The sequence below is a fragment of the Heteronotia binoei genome, chromosome 21 (genome assembly GCF_032191835.1).
Source record: "Heteronotia binoei isolate CCM8104 ecotype False Entrance Well chromosome 21, APGP_CSIRO_Hbin_v1, whole genome shotgun sequence".
NCBI lineage: Eukaryota > Metazoa > Chordata > Lepidosauria > Squamata > Gekkonidae > Heteronotia > Heteronotia binoei.
Window position 1 is genome coordinate 91,157,265 of NC_083243.1, and position 18,224 is coordinate 91,175,488.

The 18,224-nt window shown below is 41.3% G+C and overlaps 1 protein-coding gene across 1 annotated transcript in view; it reads right to left on the reverse strand.

Annotated features, from left to right (window-relative positions):
- The window catches only part of LOC132590107 (protein PALS1), a 136,374-nt gene that overhangs the window by 72,176 nt on the left and 45,974 nt on the right, over nt 1-18,224 (reverse strand). The window contains exon 4 of the mRNA XM_060262962.1: nt 1,440-1,648. Coding sequence (XP_060118945.1) covers nt 1,440-1,648 — 209 coding nt within the window. The remainder of the gene's footprint in view (nt 1-1,439; nt 1,649-18,224) is intronic.

Here is an 18,224-nt window from a genome sequence, read left to right on the forward strand (position 1 = left end):
CTTTACTTTCATATCATCACGCCACTTCGTATCATCTGACTATTGTTGGGGGGAAATGCAGACTGATCTTTCAGGTATTTGATGCTTTAAGGAACAAACAGGATGCTACAATGCTATACAAAGTAAAATTATTTATATCAGCTCAATTGCCTGAAATATGCAAATGAAAACAATTACACTAGGGCTAGAAAATTCCAAGTAACTGCGAAGTACTTCAAAAATCACCATGAGGGAAAAAATGAGACTAGATCTAGTCCTTTAGAGATCATGGGTGTTTTCAATGGTAATTTTTCAAGAAACAGACCTACAGCAAAGTATACATACGTTCCATTTCCAAGCCTCCCTCACATTCACACTGCTGCTGTTAAACAGCAACTTTTCAGAGGAGCTACTGAAGACTTGTTTGAGTTTGTTCTTAAAATTTAAGGAATTGCAGCCATCACTCACTGGACAGCTTTTCTGTTTATTTGTGCTTTCTCACTTTCACGTAGGTTAAGTAGATAAAGTTGCATGACCATTCTGCAGGAATCATTCAAGACCCATTAGGCTGGAGTTTTCTTGTTTTCTTGTCATTGTTTCAGAACTTTAATGGAAGGCATGCCAAAATAATTAAAGCACAATGTTCTAGTTAAGAGAGAATGCATACTATAGGCATGTGAAAATATACATTCCAGTAAATTTGAACAAAATTGTTTTTTAATATAATTCAAACTGCTGTGAGTTCTCAAAAATGCTGTATAGTTACTAATTAACACAGTTCTCCAATTTAACTACAGAAAAACAAAGCAAACAATCACCATTCAAATAATGTTAATAGAAAAGGTAAAGCTTGCTTCTATATCAGTCACCCATTTGGATGACAAGTAAAACAATAGAAAAAGTCAAATCCATGTTTGTTAGAATGCTAGTTCATCATATATCTGATACAGTTCCTTTTCAAGATGTCAATGGAAAGCACAGTTTTGTTCTGAACAGAACATCAAGCTTAGATGTTTGGCAGGAGATACTTTAAGATGTGCAAAGGGTTTCACATATTTTGCAGTTTCTTTGAACAATGACCCCCATGCCATGTCACAGTCTGCTTTTGAAGTCTCCTCTGGTTGGTTTGGCATGTGGTATGTTGGGCTGCTGTTTGATAAAAACAAGATTAACCCTCCTCTGGTATGCTGAAGTAGTGATGCAGTCTTTGGGATCCTGGCTTTCAAAGAACGAAAGATTAATGTAATTTGCCATTTATACTTCTTTCTCTCTGTCTCTATAAAAGCTAGCTTCTCAAAGTTTAAAGTTATTCTCTTTTAAGAGGAAAAAAAAGATAACACTGTAGGCTATGCATATGTTTGTTGTTTCCTATCTTCATATTTTTTATGATGTACTTATGTTTGGCTGTTTTGAAAAAGTTTACCATTAGTAGTGCTAGATAAAAGATACAAAATACATACCTCTTGTGCAAGTTCTTGTGCATTGGAGATTAGAGGGTATGGAGGACTTGCTTTGTTCATATGAACTGTAACAGCATTGTATATCTTAAATGCATTCTGAAAGTCAGTGTTTTGGACTAGCTGCAATATTAGAGAAATTTCCTCTTGGCTTTGGGGATCTATCAGAGTGTGCTGGACATGTTTAAGAGAAGATAGCAGCTCATCAACTTCTGAAAAGGAAATCAATACACATTAGTTAACCCAGATGTATTAAATATGTAGGACAAAAAAAAAGCAAGTGGAGGGGCTAGCTATCAGATACATTACAACTTTCCCTAGATGCAGCCTTCTCGCTGCATCAGCCATCTTTAATAGAGAATTGTTTATTTCTGCATTGATGAAAACATCACTTCTAAGAGTAAAACAGGCAAAAAGCACAGAAATATATGATTATTTGCAGAAAGAAAAGCCAAAATTCTTTCTCAAATTATTTGTATGATTCCTATCATCAGTTTCAGCTAACATCAATATCTGTTCAATATAAAACACATTTGTTCTACACATTTTAGTGTGTTATTCCAAATAGAGGCAAATATGTTATTCTCCAGGATGTACTAGAAGAAATAGAGACAACGTCTAATAAACATTATATGCAGTCTATGGTTAACAGACCATTTCTCTCAAAGTTTCTGAACTTGGGCCTTCCCTTCTAAATCTATGCTACCTTGGGGAGCAATAGCAGGGGTGGCCAATGGTAGCTCTCCAGATGTTTTTTACCTACAGTTCCCATCAGCCCCAGCCATTGGCCATGCTGGCTGGGGCTGATGGGAGTTGTAGGCAAAAAACATCTGGAGAGCTACCGTTGGCCACCCCTGCAGTATAGCATCAATAAACTGTCCCACAGATGAACATGTAGATCCTTGCATGTAGTCAGGAGTGTATGGGTGAGTGCTAGAATCATTGAGCTAGGTAACAACATACTGACATCACAAAAGGAAGAGTAAGACCTGACCTGGAGAGCCCAGGCAAGCCCAATCTCATTCAGATGTTGAAAGTTAAGCAGGGCCAACCCTGGTAAGTAGTTGGAAGGAAGACCTCCACAGGAATATCAAGTCCAGGATGCAGAGGCAGGTATATCAAGCCACCTCTCTGAAAAATGACCTAGCCCTGCCAGTTGTCACCAAAAGTCACAATGACTTCCACACATGCAAGCACATACACACACATGCACGTGACACCCATTTGGTGTAATAGTTAAGCACACAGACTTTGATCTTGGAGAACCAGGTTTGATTCCTTACTCCTCCACATGCACCTGCTGATGTGACCTTGAGTCAGTCACAAGTTTTCACAGAGCTGTTCCTCTCAAGAGCAGTTTCTGTCAGAGCTCTCTCAGCTCCAGCTACCTCACAGAGTGTCTGTTGTGGGGAGGGGAAGAGAAAGGAGATTGTAAGCTGCTCTGAGACTCCTTTGGGTAGTGAAGGCTAGGGTATAACTCCAATCTCCTCCTTCACACACACACACAAATACTTTTTAAAAATCTAAAAGGAAGAGTAAGGTCTTCCAGTTCATCTCCTAGAACCACATTCTGGGAAACTGAATGAAGCAATTATTTTTGAACTCTCTTCATCCCAAATCATACTGGGAGAAGGAGGCAGTAATAGTGTCATAACTCCTACAAAACTGATGTGAACCAGTGAGGTTCCCCTGCCAGGAGACATTCAACCTATTCACATCTTGGCTGGTGGGAGAGGAAGGTACCACTTGCTTCAAGATCCTCCTCCCAGTACATATTAAAGTCTATCACATTAGGTGCCCCATACTAACAAAAGCAGTTCAAGAGCCACTACTCTATGCAAAATAGCTTTCTAAACTGCAGTCTCACTTTTTACTTAAATTATTATGAACATAAAAGTTATAACACTGATCTATTATATTCACACAAAAATCACACAAAAGAACAATAGTCATGTGTTGACAGTACTAAAGTACAGTCACATCTATCTTTTCTGGCTAAAAGCCAAGCAGTTTAAGGAAGAAAGCAAAGTATGCTCATTTCACAGCACATCATAAATCTTGAAACATGAAAGAAAGTGACAGTAAAAGAATCATAAATAGGCATTAGAACATAAAAGATTTTTACACTTCTAAAAGAGGTCAACAGATTTTACTGTTATGTTTCAAAATGTAAGATAAATATGTAGAGTTAAGCGGTATGTAAATTAATTTATCTAATACATTTCTTAAAATCAATAGCAAAAGTGGCTTGAATCAAAAGACTTGACATATTTTGTAAGTGAAAATTCTGTGACTTCTTATACAAAGTAAAAGATGGACAAGGATAGTCATTCTAACAGTTTCTTTTGCATACATATCAGCACCTCTAACATAGTAACAAATTCTGACTATACACAAAAAGACTAACAATAATGTCCTCAGCAATTTGCCTCTTTTGCAGAGCCACCATTTACCATCAAAGTCCCTGTATCATAGTCCTTGTGCATCAGAGTCACTTCTCCGCCTGTCAGAATGAGGGCACATTTCAGAGAAGCACAAAACTCAAAGAGCTACAATGAGCAGCTGAATGGCTCCTGGCCAAGGATATCACCATACCCTACTTCTTGGGCTTGAGGAACAACAAAGCAAACAACAGTCTGCACTGTGACAGCTCAAGGTGTTCCATGGAACTGGGCTGCAAGAAACTAAAGGTGCATTTTCTCCTCCCACTAAATCCAAACTGCTAGAGAAGTTCAGGAAAGCAAAACAGAATGTCACAAGCCAGATACAATTACACAGTAAGTCAATTACATATTTAATTCCAGATTTGCTACTTATTTATTTATTCAATTAATTTGTACCATACCTTTCTCCCCAATGGGGACCCAAAGCAGCTTACAGCATTCTCCTCTTTCCCATTTTATCCTCACAAAACCCCCATGATGTAGGTTAGGCTGACAGAGTGTGACTAGCCCAAACTCACCCAGCAAGCTTCCATGGAATGAATGGAGATCTGAGCCTGGGTCTCCCAGTTTGCACAGGGGTTTTAATAAACCTTTACCTTTACTCCCTGCTGAAAGTCTGAGACTCTGAACCACTCCACTCCACTGGCTCTCTTAAATAAAGCATGGATGAATCATACTAAGTCCCATATTTCTTGACTAAAGTGCTTCTTCTGTGTTAACATTTAACATCCCCTTAAAAACAACTCTTTTCAATTAAATGAAACCCTAATCAGAATCTAAAGTGCTTGTCAGTTCCACATTTCTGGCAGCTAATGCTGGCAATACTTCAACAGTAACACCCCACAAAGCTTAAGGAGCTATAAACCTTCAGCCACCCTCTCCCCCATGTGCATACAGAAGTATTTTGAACCAAAAAAAGGGGTAGTCTACACACAAAAAGGCAAAATTTCTTCTCAACACTGATAAATGGCAAAGTATATTTCTCTACTCAATACACCTTTTATTTTGTATTATGAGTCAAATTGCACCTTTTTCTGGCTTCAGTGGCAGACAGAGAAGATAGCCAATCCAATTCCAAGAAAAGTAGAAAAGGAAGAGATCTGTAATTCTGAGGGAGGATTCTTTTTCAAGATAGGGAGGATAGCCAATCTACCAACTGAAACATCCTTTATTTTGTGCCAATGTAATTAGTTTGCTAATGGAATACTTTGTTTTCGAACTTCAACATCAAACAGAATGCAGAAGATGAGCTGAATGCATTTGAACACAAAACTATATCTTCACTTCCTCACTTTATTCCTTATCACACAAAACTCATACTAAACCCTACTTGCATCATGAGGAGAAATCGCCAAGATGGTTTGCTGTTTGAAACAATGGGGTCAACAGGCTTTATTTAGAATGAAGATTTGCTTTTACTTATTAGTGAACATATGGAGCAATTAATTCATTTAGAATTTTTATGGACAAGTTTGTTCTCATATGACAGAAATCAGAGAAGGAAGCCACAAGATTAGTGAACTACCATATTCTTCCTGATTAGAAAGTCCTGTTGCATTGTTTATTGGCTATTTTATGCTGTTTGTCATGTTCTCAGAGTGCAGGCAGGCAGGAGTCCAAAGCCAGACCAAAGTCAAAGTCCAGGAAGTCAAGCAGGAGCCAGGAGCCAAGTCACCAATGCAGAATCACAAATCGGAATCAGAAGTCATTGTCCAGAAGCCAAAAGGTCAGGGTGCAAAGGAAATCAAGCAGGTCAGGATCAGGGATCAGGAAGGAGTGTGGATGCAAGCCAGAGAATAGACGTTGCTTCTACAAGGTTACCAGGTCCTGGGTGGGAGCTATATGGGGGCCTCAATCAGCCTGCTCCCTGGGTGGCAGTGACTCTGCTAGAACTCAGGGCTAAGAGATATGAAGCATTGACGTGCCTCATGTCTTCACTCTGAAAGTTCTTTCTGGAGATTGCTTCGAACTCTTGAGATGGGAGGGGGGGGAGCTTGGAAGAGACTGATCATCAACAACTGACACTGGTGCCAGGAGAGTGACTGATGGGCCAACTGCTGTTTGTTCAGCTGAGGAACTGGCTGGCAACTCTTCCAGGTCTGTTAACCCTTCCAGCTTCTCCTCATCAGGGCTCATGACACTATTCCCCCCCGCAGGACCCCCCACACACACACAGACGGGCCAGGGCAGGCCGTGTGGAACTGCTGCACAAGGTCAGGGGCATGTTGGTTGTCCGCGGGTTCCCATGAATGGTCCTCGGTGCTATAGCCTTCCCAGTACACGAGGTACTGGAGGTCCCCGTGGTGGATTCGGGAGTTCAGGAGCTGGTGGACCTTGTATTCCTCCTTGTCATCGACCAGGACAGGTGGAGGCGGCGCTGGAGGCAGTGGTCAGATGGGATCCAGTGGTGTAGCAGGAACAAGGAGGGGTTGGTGGAAGACCGGCTGGATGTGGAGGGCAGCCAGAAGCTGTAGCCAGAAAGCAACGGGGTTGATTTGGTCTGTAATCAGGTAAGGCCCTGCAAAGTGGGGGTCCAGCTTGGGAGGCCGACGCAGGTAACGGGTGGAGAGCCAGACGTGGTCCCCGAGTTTCAGTGGGGGCCCCACCTGTCGCTTTCGGTCGGCGGCTGTCTTGTAGGCCTCTTTAGCCTGTTGGAGCTGCTCTCGGACCAAGTCCTGGAGAGTCCAGAGTTTCTGCAGGTGCGCATCAGCAGCAGGGACTGCTGTGGAGGGCAGGACTGCGGGGAAGAAGCGAGGGTGGTAACCATAGGTGGCTGCAAATGGGGTCTGTTGCATAGACGCAAATACGGCACTGTTGTAGGCAAACTCGGCTGGGGGTTGCAAGGCAGCCCAGTCATCCTGCTGGAGCCCATGCAGGCAACAGCAACAGCAAGCCTTTATTGGCATAAAACAGATTTAGCAGTAAAATAGCAATATAAATAATATAAAATCCTAGATTATAGAGTACATAGGCAGCTAATATATTAAAATAAGTAAAATATATATGAGTAGAGTTTAGCCAAATTAAATAATTAAAACAAATAAAATGTGGTCATTCCAGAACCATTCTCTGTCGTATTTCCATGGCCTGTTGAAGAAATCTAGCCACCATTAAAGTTACCTCAGAGCAAGTGTCATTTAAAAGTTTGTGGACTTTGCCTGAATCAGCACAGCTGAACATATCTGCTAAGATATCTTTCAGGTATATACAACTAATATCATCATAAAGAGGACAGTTCAATAATACATGGGAAATAGTTTCAATACACTCGGGATTACAAAAACAGTGTCTATTAGAGTATTTAATCCTGTTAAATCTACCAAATAGGATAGCAGATGGTAATGCATTACATCTCGTTAACGAGAACGCACGCCGTTGCTGTGGAGCTTGTAGAGAGGAGAAATATGACGCTAATTTCCCTACTGAGAGAGGAAGTTTGAAATTCAGCGGGGAGCAAGATTTGTTGGCTAGGCTATAAAATGTTTGCATTTCAATATCTAGAATTCTGAGCTTAAGTTTCAAAAATGCATCTTTTAAGGATAGCATAAGAAGTGAATCTAAATCAATGCCCATAGATTTAATTTTCCTCTCAATAAATACTAGCCAATTTGACAAATTAGATTCTGAGAGCAGTTGATATAAAAAGCTCTCTGAGTCAGAGTGGAAATGTAGCCGTAGCCAGTATTTAAGTGACATTAGCCATGCTTGTGTTTCCACAAGATTCGTCCCTGTTTCTAAACACAAAATTGCATATGGTACGCACTTTCGGAATCCCAGAATTTTCCGTAGGAATTTTGATTGAACACCTTCAATGTTATCATCCAAAGCTGTGATCCACGCTGGGACCCCATATAAAAGCTGTGGTATCACTTTAGCCTTAAAGATTTTTAGCGCGGCTGGGATAAACTGATTGCCTCTGCTGTAAAAGAAGCGCTGGATAGCTGCAACGCTAACATTGACTGACTTAATTATACAGATACAATGATTAGTCCAAAGTGTGTTATATTGAAAATGAATTCCTAGGTATTTGTAGTATTTTACTTGTTCTATCTCTTTGCCGCCTATTCACCATTTAGTTGGTTTCCAAGATTTGGAAAAAACAACAATTTTAGATTTGTCATAGTTCAATAGGAGCTTGTTGTTGTTAAGGAAGGTGATACAGCGAACAAGCAAACGCTTTAATGCAATTCTGGAGCAAGATAATAAGACTGTATCGTCCGCATATAACAATAAGGGAACATGTCTGGCACCAAGTTTTGGACTATGATGGTCAGTATCTGACAAAAAGGGAGCAAGATCATTAAGAAAGAGGTTAAACAAAAAGGGGGCCAACACACAACCTTGTTTAACCCCCTTTCTTAACAGGATTTTTGACGCAAGATTGCCTGATAAAGAGCATTTGTCTTGACAAAAGTTGAAAGTATATAATTTTTTAATGAGCATAAGGAGTCTTTTATCAATACTTGTTTGATTCACATTTGGGCTAGACTTCCAGTTTCCAGGCGATGAATCAAGGCGGCTGCCGCCGAAGCTCCAAAAACGCTAAGTTGTTTTATTAGCCTTTTAAACAGCATTTACTTTTTTTCTGTTCCTTTAGGCTGTTAATTGTTTGAAGCAGCTTAACAGCAACATAGTCAACTCTTCCTGGCCGACTTTTATCTCCTTGTTTTATAAATAGCTGGTCGCTAGGTATTTACTGGCTCGTTTTCCAGCTGATGTTTTTAGAGGAATAGCATGTAATTGCTTGCAACTTGAGAAGTTGCTAAATTTTGCCCTGGCTGAAAGAGACTGTTTGGTGATGCATCCCTGCGGTTTAATATCAGCCTGAGCCAAGGAAATAAAGCAGTTACTTTTTGCTATTACATTTTGAGACTAATATGGGTGTGTCTAAGCGTAGAAGAGACCAAGAGGAACCTTTATTACCTCCTCCTAAGCAAAAGAGAATTGGAGACTTTTACTCTGCACAAATTCCAACCTCCAATCATTTTGAGATTCTAGCCATGCAGGCGGAAGATGTTCTGGAGTTAGAGCTGGGCTGTTTCAGGATCCATGGGCAGCTTGGGACATGGAACAAAGTGAGCCATCTTGGTGAAGATATCCACCATCACCAGGATGCAAGTGTGCCCCTTGGACATGGGGAGCTCGGTGATAAAGTCCAGGGAGATAGTGTCCCACGGTCCTGCAGGTGTGGGTAGGGGATGCAAAAGCCCTAGGGGCTTGGCCGGTACATCCTTGGCCTGCTGGCAGACCTCACAGGAACTGACATAGTGGGCCACGTCGGCATGGATGCGAGGCCACCAGAACTTCTGCGTGAGCAGGTACAGGGTTTTGTGTTGGACGAAGTGCCCCACAGAAGGGGAGTCATGGGTCAGGCGGAGCACGTCGGCCCGAAAGGGCCTCAGAGGCACGTATAGGCGCCCATGGTACAGGAGGAGACCTTGACGGGTAGAGAGGTCCCCGGCCAGGCTGTCTTGCACTTCCAGGAGGCGTTGCTGAGTCCAGGGATCTTGGGCCTGGCTGACCTGGATGCCTGCAGCCAAGGTCGGGCGAGTCATGGAGGCAGCAAAGACCGAGGGTGCAAGGATGAGCCCAGTTGGCATCTCCTCCGTTAGAGGCACAGCGTACTCCAGTTTTCGGGAGAGGGTGTCCGCTTTCTGGTTCTGGTTCTGCGGGATGCAGGTGATCCGGAAGTCAAATCAGGAAAAGAAGAGGGACCACCGGATCTGACACTGGGTGAGGTGTCAAGCAGTCTGTAAATGCTCCAGGTTCTGGTGGTCAGTCAGGACCTGGACGGGGTGGCAGGCCCCTTCAAGGTGATGCCTCCAAACCTCGAAGGCGGTTTTGATGGCAAGGAGTTCCTGCTCCCAGATGGTGTAGTTGTGTAGATGGTGTAGTTGTGCTCTGCGGGCGTCAGCTGCCACGAGTAGTATGCGCAGGGTTGTAGTGGCTGGGAGGGGTCCTCCCACTGGGATAGCACTGCGCCGAGGGCCACGCTGGAGGCGTCCGTCTCTACTGTGAACTGGGTAACAGAGGGTCTGGGTAATGCAGGAGCGGCTCAGTGGTGAAACAGGTTTTCAGGGTGGTGAAGGCATGGTCTGCCTCTGGAGTCCAGTGAAATGGCTTTTTGGGCAGTTCAGCTGAGGAACTGGCTGGCAACTCTTCCAGGTCTGTTAACCCTTCCAGCTCCTCCTTGTCAGGGCTCATGAAACTGTCTGACTAGCAATAAATGAAGCAATTAAAAAAAGTTCCAGGGATACATTAGCAATCATTCACTGCCTCTTTCTAAACAAGCAAGCAGAGAATGTTGCAGCAACTCAGATTTTTAATAACCTATTATTCAACTAGTTTTTCAATACATACTGTGACAGTAAGGTATGGGTTAAACAGAAAACCAAGGATGCATAGAGCCTGCGTCAGGAGACCTGAGGGTGGGGGCCAGAGCGCTTGGAACTCTCAGTGAGATTGACAGCTAACGGCTGAGGGAGTCAGTTAGGGTCTGACAGAGGCTGAAGAGAGTGCCTGTCAGAGTCTGAGAGAGCTGGTGCCTGACAGAGTCAGAGAGAGTCAATCTTTGAGGGAGCTGGGTCAGTAGCTGTGGAGAGTCTTCGTGAGAGGCAAAGCTAACTGCTAGCTCTAGAAAAACAGCAAGGGGCTGTGTGTGACTAAAAGGAAGAGTCACCGTGAAGACCTGAACGGTCACAGACACTTGTACATCTCTCTTAAGAGCTAGAGAGGTGGTTGAGGGAATATATGTGGGTCTAAGAGTCTGAAGGGCTGGGAGTAGAGGCTCCAGTCGACTTGAGAGACTTGGCACATTACACCCAAAAGGCCAGCCTCTGCTAGTGTTAGAGAGTGTTTATAGAGGAACTGTGAACCTGAGAGACCTAAGAAGAAAGTTATATTAGAAAGCCTGAAACAACTGAGCAACTTGTTAACTGATTGAGACACATTATAGCCCGTGTATATATCTTCCATAACCCCAGTTAAGACTTTGTGTTTAAAATAAATATCTGTGGTTTACGTTAAAGTTCTCTGGTGCCTATAATTTGGGAAAACTGTCAAATCTGCTGTGGTCCCCTACGAAGTGCATTATATATCCATCTGAAAACAAATACCCCGAAGAGACTAATATAGAGAGAAATCCAAATCATACCCACCCCTTTGAGTTATATAGTCCTGAGGAAAAAGTTTTTAAGGAAGAACTGAGGAGATAGAGGGGCTGGGGTAGCCATAAACAGCACATAGAAGCAACCCAGTGGGACCGTGAGGCGGGTGCTGTGATATATACACATCTTACGTGTAGTTTGGCAGCGTTCAGAAGAACCTAAAATTTTGTTTTGAAGTTCAACAAAAGTGTCAAATCCTTGACTGAAACACAGAAAAATAAAGCAGGCTTACAGAAAAATAGAAACTTTAAGCACTGTTAATTACCCTTTTTATGATTTGAAGTCTGAATATTCACAGGTCAAATTAGGGCAATTCTTCACAATCTTTCAGGTTCTAAACATATTTAAAATTTAGTTTTCATTTATTCTACAAGATTAGTTACTCAGAAACCTAGATATATTCCTTCGTTTTATTCAAGCCTGTTGCAAATGAAGAAAATATTTAACAATGTATAACACTCTTTTTCTTTTGCACTCTAAGTCCTTCAGCACAGGAGGCTGAAAAACAGTTGTTACCAGGGTCCCCGTTCGTAGATGTGTGCTGTCTGCCCCAACTCCATCTTGGCTAAATTTGCTGTGGCAGTCATTTTAGGAACTAGCAATACCTTACTTTGGAGAAGGTGAGGTTAAGGCTCTCCTTGGGCTATGCTAAGAAACAGCCAAGATTTGGGCAGAAGACTGATTCACTGATGGGGCATCTGCAAGCCTATCCATCGCCATGGGGGCATGCACCCACCTAGATCTTTCAACATAATTTAATTAGCAAAGGCAAGTCTTCCTGAGCACAAAATCATATTTCTATTAAATAGCCGGGTGGGCTTGATTGCTTTTACTGGCCTTGCCTGAATATCTCCTCCACATTGCATTAGTGGCATCCCAAGTCTTTTGCTCTTGTTTATTAACATAAGGATTGATAGAAAACAATTACAGTAAGGCTTTTGCACATAGCTGCAGAAAGCCAGCAATTCCGTACAGTGTCAGCAAAAAACAAGGTGTATGTGTGTGTGTGTGAGAGAGAGGAAGGTATACTTTGAACTAGTCATACTAAGCTTTTGATAAAGAAGTGTGTGTTGTTGCATAGCAGATCCAAGATACACTAGTATGCCACTGATGTATTAGCCAACATGTTGTACAGACACTGGCGGAGCTATACTCAGAAGCAGTATTGAAGCCATTCGAGTCTGTTGTTCAGACATACTTAGACTTACTTTTCAGGGACTGCCCTGCTTCTGCATCAACCCTATAAAATAACCAGAGTATAGACTCAAGGTTACAAGTCTAGAAATGGATTGCTACTGTAAGAGGGAACAGAACAATATTTTTCTCAAGGTGGCTCACTTGCATTTGAATCAGTGATCCCCATCCCCATACAATCTCTTAAAGGGGGGGGGGGAATTGATGTGAGTTTGGTATCATGAAAGGGCAGCTTCTGTAAGCTCCTACTGAATTCAAGGCAGGCCTGGCTTATAAACTTCCTGGCTTCCCTGCTTATCATAGTGTGCTGTTAGACATGAAACAAAGTTAAGATTTCCTCTAAAATGGAATCTGAGCATACATTTGGACTGCCAACTATGATTTGATGTTAAAGGGATCGGCAGCAGATTCAGGACAGAGAGAAGTACTTTTTCATTCAATGAGTAATTAAATCATAACATTCAGTACAAGTGATGTACTGATGGTCACAACCACAGATGGTTTTAAAAGGGACGTTGACATACTCTTGGTGGTCCATCAATGGCTGCTAGTCATGACATTAAAAGGCAAGAGACTGATGACATTAAAGTGGATTTTCATATTCAGAGGCAGTAGACCCATGAAAATCCTAAATTGTAGGCATGGGAAGCCCTATTGTGTAAATTTCTTTTATCATCATGAGGTTCAGCTCTAACTTAAAAGATATAATGATCTTGCCCTTCCAAAGAGCACATAATTATCTCCCTATTCTCATTTCATCCTCACCGCAACCCTGAGTGCTAGGTTATTTATTTATTTATATTTATTTGATTTATAACCCGCCCTCCCCACCAAGGCAGGCTCAGGGCGGTTCACAACATAAAACTTCACAGTAGTAAAACAATACATACTATAAAATAGCACATTTGATAAAATTATAGACTGAGAGATAGTGACTAGCCTAAGTGTACGTAGTGTGAGGATTTGAACCTCTCTCTATTGTCCTAACCCAATACTCTAAATGAAGGGTGTAAAATGTCTATCTCACAGGCCAGAACCGGCCCGCCAAGGGCTATGAATATATATACACGTCATTAGGTATTTGGCTCTTCTCCTGCCGATGTTTCGTTTGCTATAAATATATTTTGATAGGGCCAGTTATACTTTTGTGTTAGAGTAACTTTGTGTTAGCTTTCAGAAGCACAATTGAGACTAATTTATACACGGAAGTGTTGCTTTGTATCTCTGCCATCCTTATCTGTGTTTCACTTTGGTTACTTAATTCCCAGTTGGGGGTAGGGAATCCCCTGGTCTGGAAGCCCTCCCCCTGCCTCAGGGTTATCAGAACGTGGTAATGGGGAAATGTCCACTAAGCACTCCATTATACCCCATACTTGTCTCCTGATATGACTAGAGCAGAGTGGCCAACGGTAGCTCTCCAGATGTTTTTTGCCTACAACTCCCATCAGCCCCAGTCAGCATGGCCAGTGGCTGGGGCTGATGGGAGTTGTAGGCAAAAAACATCTGGAGAGCTACCGCTGGCCACCCCTGGACTAAAGTTCATAGCTTTCCAACTATTCCAACAATTCAAATCTTTGAATTACAAGCAATGGAATGCGCAACATCTGCTTGTTCATTTGTGCTAGAGCAGAGATGATGTGAAGGCTCAGCAAACCAGAAAAATTAGGAAGAACATCCATCCCAACCCACGGAAATGTTGGGGAGCAGTGAAAAAACTACTATGAAATATGTCCTTTTCAAGTGAGTGAAATGCTTTTCAAGGCTCACTCAAAAGGGTATAGCATGAAAATTTATATGCAAGTCTACAGCAGCAGTGGCCAAATTGTGGCTTGGGAGTCACATGTGGCTTTCACACATATTGTGTGGCTCTTAAAGCCACCACTGTCTCATTGGCTGGCTTGGAGAAGGCATTTATCTCTTTGAATCACTTCTTTAAGCCAAACCAGCCAGCAACTTGGTGAGTGCTTTTAAAGTTGCTTCCTGCCTCTCCTCCCTTCGCCTTATCTATTTGCCTTCCTTCCTGCTCTCAAACATCTGATGTTCATGTCTTGTGGCTCTCAAACATCTGACGTTTATTCTATGCAGCTCTTATGTTAAGCAAGTTTGACAACTCCATGTCTACTGCATTAAACAATGATAATGCCTATGTATAATGTAGACATTTACAGCATATTTTCAAGGATATGTTTATTGTTTAAATATGAATAATTTTTGCAACAGTGAGAATGCTATAATGCAGGGGTATCAACCGTGCAGCCTGTGAGCCAAACCATGCAGCCTGCGGGCTTCTCCTCCCTCCTGCTGTCACCCTGGGAAGTCCCGAGGCTGCCGAGAACGAGAACGTTCCCAGCTCCTTCTGCCTTCTCTTTGCAAAGGCTAAAGCTGAAAGTAAAGCTGCAAAGAAAATGCAAAATGGATTTTCTTTCAGGCTTAAGAACATAAGAAGCCATTGGATCAGGCCAACGGCCCATCCAGTCCAACACTCTGTATCACAGTGTGGCCAAAAATATATACACACACACACACACACACACACACACACATACATACATACACACACACACACATACACACACTGTGGCTAATAGCCACTGATGGCTTCTGGGCAGAGCAGACATAAACATAAAATCCACTCCATGTTTTCCTTACAACTTTGTCTATGTGTTTCAATGGAGAGGAACTCTGTAGAGTTCCTATGGCCAGTTTAAGCTTGCAAATCAAGTTTGTGTCCTTGCAAATCAAGCTTTGTTTCTTCTCAATGGAGTGAGAACTAGTGCCTAGTGAATACTCTAACTTGGGAACCCACAGCCAAAGGGGGATATTACAATGGAGAGCCATTGTTCATCTGAGTAGGCCCAGAGGTGGGAGGGTGAAGCTTGCAATGCCTTGCCATTTCATGATTTCCCAGGCTGAGAGCATTTTATTTTTTAAAGTTTCTGATGTGATCCTTGTGCTTTTTCTTGATGTTTTATTTTGAAAATTGCATTGCAAAATCCCACTATCCCTTTTGTTTTAAACAAAATATTGCAAAAGTTTTAAGCATGTTTGTATTTTAAGTTAAAAAATGATATCTTTAATTGTGTTGGCCTGTGTCCTCTATAAAGTCCAGGGCTTTTTTTGTAGAAAAAGTCCAGCAAGAACTCATTTGCATGTTAGGCCACACCCCGATATCACCATTGTTTCACATAGGGCTTTTTGTAGAAAAGGAAGGCAAGGAAAGGTCTCCTGTGCAAGCATCAGTCGTTTCCGACTCTGGGGTGACGTTGCTTTCATAACTTTTTCATGGCAGACGTTTTACGTGGTGGTTTGCCATGGCCTTCCCCAGTCATCTACACTTTTCCCCCAACAAGCAGGGTACTCTTTTTACCAACCTCGAAAAGATGGAACGGTGACTCAACCTCGAGCCTGCTACCTGAAAACCCAGATCCGCAGGGGATCGAACTCAGGTCATGAGCAGAGCTTAGGACTGCAGTACTGCAGCTTTAATACTCTGCGCCACAGGGCTCTTGTCAAAAAAAGAAAAAGCCCAGCAGAAATTAATTTGCATATTAGGCCACACCCCCTGCCACCAAGCCAGCCGGAACTGTGTTCCTGTGCGCTCCTGCTCAAATAAAGCCCTGATAAATTCTATATCTCTGCTACCTGGCATTACATTTTAGGACACACATGGCTCAGCCCCACAAAGGGTATAGCATGAAAAATACTTAAAAGGTTAGCGCTCTTGCAATATTTTGTTTATGTCATTTATGTCAGATCCAGCCCTTCTAACAAATGAGTTTCACCCCTGCTCTATTTTTTCCATTGGCTGACCAGTACACTAAGCAGTTTATGTACAAAAGCTCACAATGCCCAGCCATTTCATGTTTTCCCCTGGACTCAAGGAATTGACCATGAGATTTCTGTAATGAATGTCAATAAATCAAAAGTAGGTTTGTAAGTTACGTCAACAGCATACTCAAGATTGCTACAGCACAGACATTGTCTCCAGATTTTGATGCAATAATTCAGAGCAAGAGGTGTCAGTTATCAGAAACTGTTAAATAAACAAAATATTGCAAGAGTGCTAACCTTTTAAGCATTTTTTATTTTTAAAGTTAAAAAAAATTAATTGTGCTTATCTGTATCCTTTATAAAGTTTATATCTCTGCTACCTGGCCTTACATTTTATGACACACATGGCTTGTCCCAACAAAGTCTCATTTATGTCTGATCTGGCCCTCATAACAAATGAGTTCGATACCCCTGCTATAATGTCTTTGATAATAACAAGCAATATCTGAGGGTAATCTTTAGACACACATTTAACCTGGAAACCTAAACGAAAGGCTGTGATGGCATGAGTGGCCTGCTATGGCACAGAGATCATGTGGGTTTTTTTCTAGAGGAAAGGCAGACAATACCTTCTGGCAGCAATTATAGCTTTTGACACTAATATATTGTCTCAACTACTATACGGAGCAACAATCTGGGTCCATAGGATAAATAAGACTATAGATCAGATGCTATTTGTGTGTCAAATCTCTGGGATCCTGAAATACATGGCTGGCAGCGCCTTTAGACTGGAACCTGGCCAGCATTCATTGAATCTAATATTGGTATTGGTATTAAATGCAAAACTTCTCTGCTTATTATATTACATTACATTTTCAGACAAATATTGTGGTTGTGATTTAGGGATCACAGAAATTGTGAAGCATGGTTGGTTTGAATGTCCACAGTATAGCAAGAATTGGATCAAACCACTTAAGAAGAACTGCAGATTTATATTTTCAATTGCAGATTTTTAATTTCAAGTTTTATTTTTCCTTACACTCAGACTGCAAAAATGTAAGATATATGTGCCAAGGGAGCATAAGGTATAGCTGTTTATAGTTGTCTCTCAAGTAGTGAATATTTTTTCAATTTAATTTGAATAAAAGTAAGGTACTTATGTTGAAATCCCATAAGAACACCAAAAAGTACAATTTTATATGCTAAGATTTTTTTTTTACTGTTTTAACAACAAAAGTATATGTTTGATAGGCAAATACTGCACATATTTCAATTTTCCAAAACACTTGTATATTTTTTTCTGAAAAATCATGATACCCCTCCCCCTAATTTCCATCTCTGTGATGGGGGTCTGCAATCATAAAAGATGACATATAAGGACACGGAACAGATCTGCATGCTAACACAGAAGCAAATAAATGTTTGAAAATAAATAGCCATGCTATGATTGTTTTTATGAGAAAGAGGCATCTAGTGAGATTTCTCAGAGGTCAAATGCACAGACAGATCTATTAAAAGACTTTTATCCTTGCCTGTCAACTGCCTAGTAACACAAGCTGACAGTGTCTTGGAAAGAGGCAAACAAGCAAATGTTTTGGGTTTTTTAAAAAAAAAAACCGTTATGGGGAAAGATTTTACTTTGTTGAAGTACAACTACAAATGAGTTCATGACTAAGCAAGGATTGAAGTCTAGACCATAACTTTATCATGTGATATTTTAAAGACAAACTGGACTAAGAGACAGTACCACATAGATATGAATCCATTTAGCATTTTTTATAAAAAGGTCTTTGGCTATACTAAAGCATGTTATTCATGCCAAAATTTAAAGCTATCCACCTGGAAAACAAAACAGCAGCATAAAAATTTTGACTATACCTTCCATTGTACTGAAGATTATACAAAAACTATGGATTTAACCTACAAGTATGATTGGATTTCCAGTTACTGAGCTGCAAACTACCAGACCTTCAGGCAAAGGTTTCAAAGGTTGCTTCAAATCTATGGGTAATGTTTACTCTAGTAACCATGTATCACGTTCTGAAAACTCTCTTAATAGGAATTAAAATGCTTTTAGCATATTTTATGATCAAAACAACTGGTACAATCACATCAATTAGTGGGTGGATTTCCTTCTTGGTAAAACTACTGTCTTAACAAGTCTAGCAAAGCTAATCTTATTTTAGGAGGCCTAACGTATATGAAAAGTTTCA